The sequence below is a fragment of the Cheilinus undulatus genome, linkage group 10 (assembly GCF_018320785.1).
Source record: "Cheilinus undulatus linkage group 10, ASM1832078v1, whole genome shotgun sequence".
In the NCBI taxonomy this organism is placed as follows: Eukaryota; Metazoa; Chordata; class Actinopteri; order Labriformes; family Labridae; genus Cheilinus; species Cheilinus undulatus.
In genome coordinates, this window is record NC_054874.1 from 39,899,569 (window position 1) to 39,912,115 (window position 12,547).

General features: G+C 39.2%; 1 protein-coding gene across 2 annotated transcripts in view; it reads right to left on the reverse strand.

Moving 5' to 3' along the window:
* Positions 1 to 12,547, reverse strand: part of fstl5 (follistatin-like 5) — a 314,218-nt gene that overhangs the window by 21,846 nt on the left and 279,825 nt on the right. For both annotated transcript variants that reach the window (XM_041797754.1, XM_041797753.1), the window contains one exon: positions 7,270 to 7,419. In XM_041797754.1, the coding sequence (XP_041653688.1) occupies positions 7,270 to 7,419 (150 nt within the window). The remainder of the gene's footprint in view (positions 1 to 7,269; positions 7,420 to 12,547) is intronic.

Consider the following 12,547-nt stretch of genomic DNA (forward strand, 5'->3'; position numbering starts at 1 on the left):
CACAACATATCTTTCTCTGCACATTTTCTGATTCATCTTTTGGGGGCAGGATGGGAAGCTGTGGCTTGATGTGGCCCCCCGGGCCGCGAGTTGATGATCACTGGTATGGACCTTGAAGACCTGATGCAATGTCTGTGTCACCGGTTTTATGACACTTGACTGCTGATCTGCGACATGATTCACTGAAATACACTTGTGCTACTGTGCAGTTTCTCAGAAAACCCTCAGGTTTTGGGAGGTTGTTTTCAGGTGGGCTTAGGTCTAAATGGGTTAAAAAAAATGTTTAATTATGTTTAAAACTTTCAGATTCAAGTCCACAATCATATAAATAGATTGCTCCAACAAAGTGGAGAAAAACAATATTCAAATGAATAAATATTGGTGATTTAACTCCACCTGAGATTTTAGTTTTTCTTGAGCCACTCTGTTTTATCATCACATATTAGAGCAAATATGGTTATTGTTGTTTATCTGATTGTTAAAAGGTTTGGAGCATCTTCTCTGAAACTTCTTCTCTCAACAGCACAACCACATTTACCGTTTGCTTTGCATAAGGAGAAAACAGTATGACCTGAGTGCTATCTGTTGTCAAGATTGCAGGAATCATCAGAAGGATCATCAGCAAACATTTCACCAATGAACTAAAGAGAATGAGAGGGGAAATACAGCTGAACTTCTATCCTAGAAAGGTAGTAAATAAGCCAGGCTCTATATTAGCAGGTGGAGGGTTAACCATCAGCTGGAGCTTAATACATGTAAGTGAATACACAGCATGTGAGCACCACATCGTCTTCCACTGGCTGATCAGGATGGGACAGACAGAGCTTTGCTGCTTGTGCTGGTTTTGTGATGGGAATGATGGTTGATATAAAGCAACCTTCTCTTCTTTACTTAATGTGAATATGTTGCAATGAAAACAATTTTTATATTATGAACAACAAAAAGACTCAGAGGCTTACATGTTTGCACAGCATCTTTGTTTGCACATTTTGTGTGACCCATAGAGTAGATCATGTCCCATAAAGGCAGAGCAGTTCCAGAGATAGAAACAGTTAAATGCTCAGGCTTTTAGGGTTAGGGTTAACATTGTTAAAAGGACTTAATTTAAACAGAATTATTTATAAATCCCTTTTATCAAATCTACTGAAGTTCAGTTTTCAAAAACTTGTTCAAAACTGTGCAAATTAATGGAGGTGTTCACTCAGATTTCAGTAGCTAAGCAGAGTGGCTTCTGAGTGACAGTCTGATTAATTTTCATGTCCTGTAGCTACAAACCAAAAATGAGATGAGCATGACAAGTTAAGATTTGTTGATTAAATGTGTTTGACACATTCAAATAACAGGGGTAGACTATGTACACATCTTAGTTTGACATCTTACTTTCACAAGCTGCGTCATCCAAACACTGGCAGTCCTGACTGAAAACTGATAAAAGCTGATTTACTTATATTAGGACTTGATATTCATCAAGATTCCATGATATATTTTCTGAAGTCGATGTGCCATCAAATGGTCTTTTAGAGATGTCACCACTTTATTTCAACTGATAGACAGTTAAACTCACTCCTTTTAAATGACAGCAGCTTTTAGGAAAGAAAAGAAATAATTACATCTGATAGAATCAGTTGCTTGTGGCGTGTCATTTAAACAAGTTTGACAAGAGAACCTATATAGATTTTTCCATTACTTGTTTCGGTGATGCGCTTCTTCATGTCAGAGCTATTGCAGGAATTGTGTCAAAGACAAACAATCAGAAAATATTGATCAAAGTAAAACCCCATATTACATCTGGGTTGTCCAATTTTTTCATGTTTTTATCCTTGGGAAGGGTCTGTTGAGGTTTAAGGGAAAAAACTGTTTTTAATGTGAGGGCTTCTTTAATTGTTATTAAGCCTTTTTGTCATTATTTGTTTTTCAGTTTCTATCAGACAATTTCTTCCTTTGGCTTTCTCTGTGGTACTCTGGTATTATGGACAATGGATGGGCTGCAGATTGTCATATTTCCTGGCATAACACATGACATTTGAGCACTTTTAGAAGGACTGTAGTTGTATAAAATGGAAACATACTCTTCTGCATTATGATAGAGAAAAATTGTTATGGCAAAAACAATTAATCTCTAATTTTTCAGTCCAAAGGTGACATTTTTTTCTAATTTATAGATTATTTTTTGTTGTAATAATGCTTCTTGCCAATAAATCTTACACAGTTGAAAAGCTTTTTTTTTAAAATCCCTTTTAAATGGTGCCACATTTGTAAGGAAAATGCATTTGTGGGATGAGCAGCAGAGCTGAGTATGCGGGTTGTGTCCATGAAAAATATGCCAGATCTTCTCCGCCAATGCCGAACAGTTTATTCTGCCATTGACTCTTGTTTGGTGGATTGGATGAAGTCTGAAGAAATAAGAGATTGTCAATTTAACATGAAGTCATTTAACAAACAGGAGCCTCAGTAGCGTGTAGAAGAACAAGACACAGCCACTACAGCCTGACATCTCCTTCACATGCTGATCACAGGGTTTATCAGAGACTATCTCCAGAATTTGGGAATGAGGAGGATGAAATGGCTGTTCGTGCCAGAGTGACCAACACAACCTCATTGGCTGACTTGCTACAAATGAAGAATGGGATGCCATCCCACAGCAGTGTGTGACCAGGCTGGTGACCAGCATGAGGAGGAGGTGCCAGGTTGTTGTGGCTGTGTGTGGTTCTTCCACACTCTACTGAGGCTCCTGTTTGTTAAATGAATAAATTGTTAAATTGCCAATATGTCCTGTTTCTTCAGAGTTCATTCATCCAATTCACCAAACAAGAGTCAATGGCAGAATAAGCTGTTTGGCATTGGCAGAGGAGATCTGGCAAATTTTTATGGGCAAAACCCACACACTCAGCTCTGCTGCTCATCCCACAAATGCTCCTTACAAATGCGGAACCATTTAAAAGGGAAGAAAATAGGCTTTCCAGCTGTGTAAGATTTCTTGCCAAGAAGCATTGTTAAAACAAAAAAATGATCCACCAATTAGAAATTCTCTTACTTTTTGTGCCAAGTTAACTTTATGAATAACAGCTGAGAAAAGTAAACTAAAATTTCCTTTGCAGGTTAAGGTGTAAGACTGAAACTTGGCGTTCAAAGTGCACTATGGTTTCAGGGTAGGGGGGTTATTCACATATGCACTCATAATCTGAAAAATGCGATCTGCTAAAAAGGAACCGACTGAAATTAATTTTGCGTCTTTGTGACCTATCAAGCAAACATCATCAGGAGCATTGTGTTTTCTTTCCCTTTATTCATAATTTACTGCTCTTCATATCTGCCACTGAGTCAGTGTCAGATGAAAATTTTGGCACTTGGACCAAAAGCGAATTTAATTATATTTTCTGCCAAAAAAGATTTAGAATGAGTAATATGACTGATTATAAAAGGTCAACAGGAGGTTTTTCTTCTAGTGTGAGAACTCTGATTATACAGGAGGTGCGAGTAAATAAAAGAAGTATCTTTATACTTTCAAGAGTCACTGCAGCTAACATAAAATCTTCTGAAAAGTTTCACAGCTTTGCTCAATGTTTTGTTTTATCAAAACTCCTATTCATCAATATAATCAATTTATCCTCAAGCCTTTCTTTTAAGTGTTATAACAGCTGTACAATATGAGGCAGTCCTTCTTCAGACTCTGAGCTTAAATCCGTTTTCAAAGTGGTTTTTGACAGCAAACTTCATGAAATATGATTTACACCAACAAGTGTAAGATGTAATTCCAGTTTGCTAATGATGTTCCTGATTGTTTGACATGCACAATAAAATGAAGCAAACAATAAAGATGATGATAACTAACCTTTTGTTCTGCTTTTGGATTTCAAAGTCATGCCATCAGCATCTGACACAGAGATAGGTGAGAGATACAAAACCCTAATAAACTCTCCCCAAAAATAGGAGGTTGTATAAAAGTAAATAAAAACCGAACCATTGCAGCTTCAATTTAGCCATCTGTTTTTTGTTTTTTTTTTTCCACATAGAAACTTCAGCCCTTCAAATTCCTGTCTTCTCCATCGGCTACACATCATGCTTAAATGCACAGCTGATGGTGGAAACAGGAGTGTTTAGAGGCTGAAATTTCTGTATGAAAACTTAAAGAAAGATTGATGTGATTATGTCCAAGAAGAAGCTGAATGTGAAAAAGAGAAAACAGAAATATTGTTTTGAAAAGGCTCTCCTTCTTCCAGCTGAGCACGTAAGCAGGATGTGCAGTGCTATATGAGATAATCCATGAGAAATTCAAGGCTGTAGGAGCTAGATTTGAAACAAGGCAAGTTTCCTCTAGTTCCAGTGGTTTGAACTGGTCAGCTTTTAGAATACGCTTTTAGAGTGACCAGTCACAAGTAGTTGCAAGATTCAAACCAAGGGCGTAGGTTTTAGTGAGGATGTATTCCCACTAACATGAAATTTTCCCCACATAAAGTCATTAAAAACTTAAGCTATTTTGATACATAAATGGTTAGACTTTAGGACAATTCAGAAATCCAGGTCCAAGTCCCGCCTCTTGATCCAGATATGGGTTTTTGATTGGCTTTTACCGCTTCGAGTTTACGTGTGAGAGGCTGCAAAGCTCACTGTAAATCTACGAGTGAGTTTCGGTTTGACATCAGACTATCTCTTTATCCTAACATGTAGTACAAATGCCAGCATGCGTGCCGTCTGCAATGACAAATTAACAAAGACTTCCTTTTTCTCTCCCCCTCTCTCTCTCACTCTTGTGTCTGCTCACTGCACACTTTGTGACAGCGCGAGAAAAATAGAGATGCTGGAGTAATCAGATCCTCAGGCTCAGATTGATCAGAAAACTAGGGGCTAATCTGTGCTCTTAAACCCTGAAGTCACTTCTCCAGAGAATTGATCAATGGCATTAGATATGTTTCCTCATCATGACTGCAGGCTACTATTAAAAAGAGCACAACTAAGTGATTACACAGAATACTTTTCTGTTCAGACAGAGAGACAGACGGGCAGAATGCTGTAGGAGATAGTTCATGAGAGTTTTGCTCTGAGATGATGATGAGGTGGTAGGGTGTGATATAATCTCACCTAGGCTAACATGGGTCATTCTGCTCCCTCTTAATGCCAAATGTCATTTAACAGCAGTGAGGAATCCTATTGTGTGAATGATTTAAGATTGATTTTGTAATGTGAGAAGCTTTCTTAAATTGCATGTGTGTTTTATTTTTTACAGCTAACAGCAGAAACTCAACCAGGCAGGAGTAAAGGCAGAGGAGAGTCAAAGGGGGAGTCAGTGTCACAGGTGAATAAAACTCATAGTCATGTAAGCAGTGAGAAATCATACTGTGTGATTTCTTCAAGACTGATTATGTAATCTCAACAAAAAGTTTCATACAAAAAGAGGGGGACACTGAGGGGATCAATTTTGTCACAATGTCACAATTGCTATTGTTTTAAACTGTCATGTTGTGAATCTTTGGCCTGAACTCTGGGCTAAATTTTCAAACATCAATACTCCACAATTAATGAAAAATTACAAACGGCATATCAGTATTTTGGCTGATAAAACTCAACATTTTTGAAAATTATTAACCAAAATATACAAATTATAAACCAAATTTGAATCTGATGCCCACAAAATGTTTCAAATAAGTTGGGACAGTACGCCAGCTAACTGGAAATGTTGTGAAAAGCTTAAATGTTCTAATGTGAAATGTTTTAGACAGAATTTACAAAACGTCCCAGCTTTTTTGAATGTGGGTTATGTGTATGGCACCTGACAGGCCAAATGGATTTGTTTCACACATCCATCTGGAAAACCTTCGATATACAGTGTTTGGGAAAGGGCAGAGCCTTTGAAAAAAAAACTCGGAGGGTGATTGGATGAACGTTCTGTCTGCCACACCTTTACAGGCCAATCAGAGCAACAAAACACGTGACGTCATCGCTGCTACCAAGGTGCACATGTGCAGCTACCAAGGAATAAACACCATATAGAACTGCATAACATGAACCATGGCGACTGTAGACATGTCAGTACACGACTTTTGTCGTTTTTGAAAGAAAACAACTCAATGCTGTTCTTTGTTCTTCTTTTAATGAAAAAATGTCGTCAAGTTCTGATAAAAGTGGTGCTTTAGAAGCATCCACACTAATGTCTTCCTCCATAATTGCACTGGTCTTTTGGTGATACTTGCATACGTCACAACTCCACCATGCCAGAAAGTACTGCCCCTCGTTGCTGATTGGTCCTGTCACTTTCTAACCAGGCCCTAACGGTTCAGACGGGAGCTTTGCAAGATGGATTCACCAGTGAGAAACACGGAAACTGGCGTATCCATCTGCTTTGCAAGGTTAGTGTATGGCCCATTTATCCATAAAGATCAGGGCTATCAGGGCACAAAGATCTGATCTGATTACTTGTAAATACCATTATAGTCAGTTAGTCCTAAAGACCTTGTTGTTTAAACAAATCAGATTTGCTTGTTGTCTAATCAAAGCCTAATTGCCTGATCTAATGGCTTTGAGTGTCTGAATGAGCCCGTGATCCCCTTTGGAGAGCAGGTACCAAAAGAATGATTTAAATTTGCCTCATTGTTTACACCACAGATATAATTCACAGCCTTACATGCAGCCTTCTGCCTTCGTCTGAAGCTGAAACAGGTCTAATCTGCACACTCCAGCTCTCACTCCTGAGTATTTGAATCCAACTAAGTCATTACTCAAGGAGAATATTTTAAGGCAGTTGGCACCAGCTGTTCTAAAAAACAGAAAGTCCAGATGCAGTTTTGGTGAAAGTTGAAAGCCTGCCCTCCAGTGCTCTGAAATAATTGAGTTTCTGGATGAAGGACGATGTATTGTATGAAACAGAATCTGGAGTCAAAGGGACGATTTAATGAAAAAATGTGTCCTCCATTCTATGAAATCGATCACAGAAAATACCAATGTGAAGAAATGATTTATCATAGGTTTTTGAGAAAAAAAAACTGTTCAATCTATGAAGGAACATTTGGATTTTTCGATACGACAGTCTGACAACAATACAAAGAGCAGGAGGAAAAATCTCTCACCTCTTACTACCTTGAGTTTTTTTTTGGCACAGATGGAAAAATATTTTAGGATGTGTTAGAACTTTTATTTTTGACTGCACAAAGCTGAAAGATCATCTATTTCCCTCCTGCTCTGTGAAAATTAAATCTCCTCTCTCATAATACATTGTTGTTGTGCTGCTGGCAAACTGGACATGAACCTGATCATCCAATTTAGCTTGAAGCCTACCTGGACGGCCTTCTGGGACTGGATGTCGACAATGAGCACTCGGTCCAAGGTCGGCTGTGTCACATAAATAAACTTGTCCTTGACGTTGACCGCCGATGACCACACACACCTCTGAACCGCCTCTCCTGGTGAGGTAGGGCACACCTCCTCCTGGTAAAAAAAACACACACACACACACACACACACACAAACAAGTTCTGTTTACTTATTGTTCTTCATATCACAGAGAAAAATGTCCCATTAAAAATCAATTATCTTTATCCAGTCGTTAGTGGTTTATACTACTAGCTGACTTATCACCTATGCTGATGTGAGTTGTGTTATCTTGGCAGCCTGGTGAGATAAATGAGCTTTGCAGGGTCCTGAAAAATCGCTCTAATCGCTCCTATTTGTCCACACATAATCCTCAGAACAAAGCCTGCAGATGATGTGTGGCTGCTCAGCTTCCAGTCTTGGCTTCTCTCCTTTCCTGGCCAACAGAAACCTCCACCGGCCTTCTGTCTCTTGAGTTTTCCTCCCCTTCGCTCCCTTCACCAGCCCTCCAAACCCTCCAAGCCCTGCCCAGTCATCTGTTCCAGGCTCAGAGGAACGATTTAGGGAGCTGCTGGCCAGGAAAGGATGAATGAAGGGCTCCGGCATGGCAGGATGAACTCTTTCTCCCATATTTACAACCGCAGAGGCGGCACATGACAGGTGCCGTCCCACAGGCCAACTTCTCTCACTTTAAGGGGCTTTTGGTAATGTATGAACCTCAGTGAACTCTATCAGGGCTGAGGGGGAGGTGCAGCATCACTGACAGAAATCATCTCATCTGTAGTTAGCCCTCGCCCCCTCCTGTTCCCTTTAATTCTACCCACTAATAGAAGGTTAATTTGGGCAGACATGTAACAATAAAAGCATTTAAAAAGGTTGTTTTATGATATGAAGTGTTAAAATAATGACACAGCTTTGGCTCTTTTTTGGCTTCTCATTAAAGTTTTCAATTCTTTGAAGCTGTTATGTAATTTGCTGTCCAGTTGCAGCACCATCTGCTTGTTGTTTTGATCCAAAACAGGTTGGGAAAGAAAGTTTTCTGATGCCAGGAGTGCCTCCACTTGCTGAAATAATCATTGAGTCATCAGAGCTGAACCCTGAGAGACCCCCACAGACCCACTCTGAGGTCATTTTGTGCTACAGGGCTGTAAATATCCCACTTACTGCACCTTTAAGAGGTGAGAAATCGAACATTTGATGCCCAGCAGAGGGTGTGAATGGAGGCGGCTGTAATTCTTCCAATGTTTATGAGTGTTGCATATGTCTATATATGTGTGGGTGCATTGCATGTATGCCATTTACGTAGCAACTGACAGCTTCCTAAGACTGCAGATATGTTTTTCCTTTGTTATGGAAATGCCAACACTCTCCAGACATGGAGCAGTATATATTTTTATTGCATTCAATAAAATCCTTTCTGCACAGGGCATTATGCAGCATTGGAGCAAAGCCAGAAACACTACTGTACAATACAAGACTGTACTGTACCTTTTTAAAGGAGCTGTAAAATCTGCTACAGCAAAATATATTTTAAAGAGATTTAGAGTCTTTTCACTCCTGAATGTTGATTGTGACATTTACAGAGCTATGTGGAGGAATATGAAGGCTCTGATGTTCCCCAGTTTAGCCACTGTAGAGCAAATATATTTGTGACACAACATCAGGGCGTCCGTAGGGACAGAAACAGCGGCAAACACTGAATCGGCAGCATCCAAAGTGTCAAATGGAGGAACTTAACAGGAAAAAACAACACATACTTCCATTTCTCAAGGTGTTTTCCCAAGGTCTCGCTCCAAACTGCTCCAAACTTTTCAAGTTGTATGTCAGAAGAAACTGATATAATTTTTTTCTTAAACTGATTCACCAGACATTAAGAAAAGTACATCTTATATACCCGAGGCTCATTTCTTATAGAGTTTCACCCTGATGTTTTCAATAAGATTCAGTTCAGTTTAAATAGATTTCCCCCTTGCATCCAGAAGTTGTGTTTCCTGCCGTACAAACATGTTGATCAGCAGAGATCCTCTCTGCATTACTAAGAGCTCAGAAAATGCTTCTGGTGATGGAAAGTGAAGTGAAAAATGGAGAGGAAGTGCAAATGAGCTGTTGATTATTATGTGCCAAAGTCCCTTTAGGCGAAAGCAGTGAGAAAATATACAGCTGCTTGTTTACAAATGATATTTTGATGTTTTTAAATTCAGTTTTACCTTTTATTTTTAAATGAGCACAAATTATTCTGCATTGTCATCCCCCAGAAAATAAAGACACCCCAAAGACATGGTAAATTGCAAGAATATCTCAACATCATCTGAGCTGTAAACAAAGCAAAAAAATACATTTCATGAATGTGTTTTTTCAGTTACTGTGTTTTACAGTCAAACAGGATTTACAGCAGTTTGGATAATGGGACGGCTTTGCAATTAGCATAAACAAATCAATCAAGGCTCCTCTGCGATGGAGAGAACGTGAGTACCATGCAGGGATTGGCCTCATGTGTTCACACCCCGATCCCCCTGCGACAGCGTTGGAACTGGCATCACAGCTCGAGCAGTGATTGATATCCTAATACAAACACAGCTCTCAGAGGAACACTTGGCTGATTGTTGTGCATTCATGGCATCGCTTTATGTGTAACAGCCATCCAATAAGCACGGGGCTCCCAGATGAAAAGCAGCTCAGAGGAATGCGTGCATTCGAGAACACATGTAAATCTAACAGGTAGCTATCAGAAAGACGCTTTGACTGTTTCGCTGCTTGAAAGCTCCTGTGATAAATGGTGATAGAGTGGGGGAGGGGGGCAGGTGTAAAGGGTCTGCTGAGAAGTGAAACCCCTCAGGTGCTCAAGGTGGGCTGTCAGTAAACCAAATAAACAGAGAGGTTCAACACTGTAAAGTGTCCACTGGGTGATGTTTTCTACAGCTAGCAATACTAGTGAAAAGACCACGTTTGACTATCAATGACCATGTTAGCGCTACTCATCAATAATCCCATATTAGCAATAGCAAACCCCGCATGTCATATCCACTCTGTAGATCTGTCCAAACTAAGATATTTACGCATTTCAGGAGTTTTGTTTTTAAAATGCTCACAGTTTTAATGTTTTGTTCTGGCAGCAATAGAATTTCATTTGTAAGCAGGCTCCAGTTTTCAGTAAAAAAACGCCTTGATAAAACCACTATATAGTCAGATTATTCCCCCAAGAGTCAGTGAAAGCCAAAGACGGCACTTAAAGGAGAGTGAATATTGGACCAAGAATCATAATGCAGACATAAACATGACTCCAAGTGAATGCTAATGTTTCTGCATGCTGAATGTTTAAAAAGGCAACTGTGTCCAAACACGTCTGCAGCAGCAATTTAAAATGCAATTTGTCTTTGTGAGCATAGTTTCTTTCACCAATGCTTCAGGCTAATAAACACAAATATATTGATGCAACATTTAAAAGCAGCTTTTCTTTACTCAAGCTTGTCAGCCAAACATTTTAAGATCTTTTCACACAACATTTCTTAAGAATTTTAAAGCCACATCACTTAATCTATTCTCCTCATGGCTTCCTTTTAAATAGAAGCCCAGGTATATGAAATTCTCACAGAATAAGAACAGCTCAGTGTGTTTTCTTAGCCCATGAGGGAAAATGTAGTTTGATCAGTAAATTACTTAATATAGAGATGTGTAGTTTTCCTTCAAAAATGACATTTTGCCACATGTTCATCTTATTTAATGGTGCTTATCTTTTCTAAAGGTGAGCAGTATTCAATCTATATTGCTGAACACTTCTAACACTCTGGGATTTGACAAAAAAATGAAGCAAATTTCTCTGTAGTATAAGTATTTCACAGTGCTGTTCTGCATTTGACATGGAATAAAGGGGGGAGAGCAGAACCGTTTTTCCTTGTGGATCTGGCACAAACACAATGAGAGAATGACTTCACCATTAATCATGCAGCGATTCCAGGTAGGACATAAAAATCAGAGTGCAAATCATATCCTTGCTGGTGGCATGCTTGTTAGTGGCTGTGTCCTCTGAATTTACAAGTGTGACAGCGAATCCCTTTCTTGAGCATGACAGTGAATCTGCTTGGCTGCATGTGAATGAGACCCAGAGCCAAATTCCAGCACAAACTATATTAACTGCTAATGATTGATTGGAGTAGCTGTTACTAGGTCAGCTAAGAGGACGTGCACGTCAAGTGTTGTTTGTCAGCTCCAGTGAATAATAAATCACATGTGTCACACATTTCCACATTATTCAATTAAGGAGCACAAACGCTTTCATATTTACCCTCAGGAGTTTGCCCTGCAAACGTTCATTCATAAATGTTTTAGTATTTATTACTTTGAGCTTCAGAATGTACAGTGTTTGACTAATGGTAAAGACTCGTACACACCAATGAACGATCACTTTGAAATGTATATTCTATTATACAGGAAATCTTGTAATGAAAGTCTAACTTTACTCCCTGTATCAGTTTTGTTTTGAGATTTGCTCCTGAGGAAAAATATAGTGCATTCAGAAAGATTTTTTTTTTTCAAATTGCTCACGTTGCAGCCTGATGCTACACTTAAAAAAATTATATTCATTCTTTTTAATCTACGCTCAGTACCCTGTCATGAAAAAGTGAAAATAGAATATTGGAAATGTTTTTAAATTTATTGAAAACAAAAAAACTGAAATATCACATTGAAATCAGTATTCAGACCTCCACCACCTTTAAATTAAAATGATTTGACATGATTTGAAAAGGCACACACTCACTTCTTTATAGAATACCTCACAGCTGACAATGCATATCAGAGCAAAAACTAAGCCATGTGATCAAAGGACCTCCCTGCAGAGCTCAGAGACATGATTGTTGACCTCCATAATTCTCAAATGGAAGAAGTTTGGCATCACCAGGACTCTTTGAAGAGCTCCTGGCCAAACTGAGCAACACCCACTTGGAGTTTGCAAAGAACTCAGTGTGAAAGCCAAGTGGACTTTCATGTGTTTTGCACTGAGGAGAGGCTTCTGTCTCGCCACCCCACCATAAAGCCCAGATCAGAGGAAGGCTGCAGTTATGTTTGTCCTTCTGGAGCTTTGTCCCATCTACACACAGGATCTTTTGAGCTCAGTCAGATTGACCATCAGGTTCTTGGTCACCTCTCTTGCTAAGGCCATTCACACCTGATTGCTCAGTTTGGTCAGGAGACCAGCTCTTGGCAGAGTCTTGATTGTGCCAAACTTCTTCCATTAAAGAAATATGGA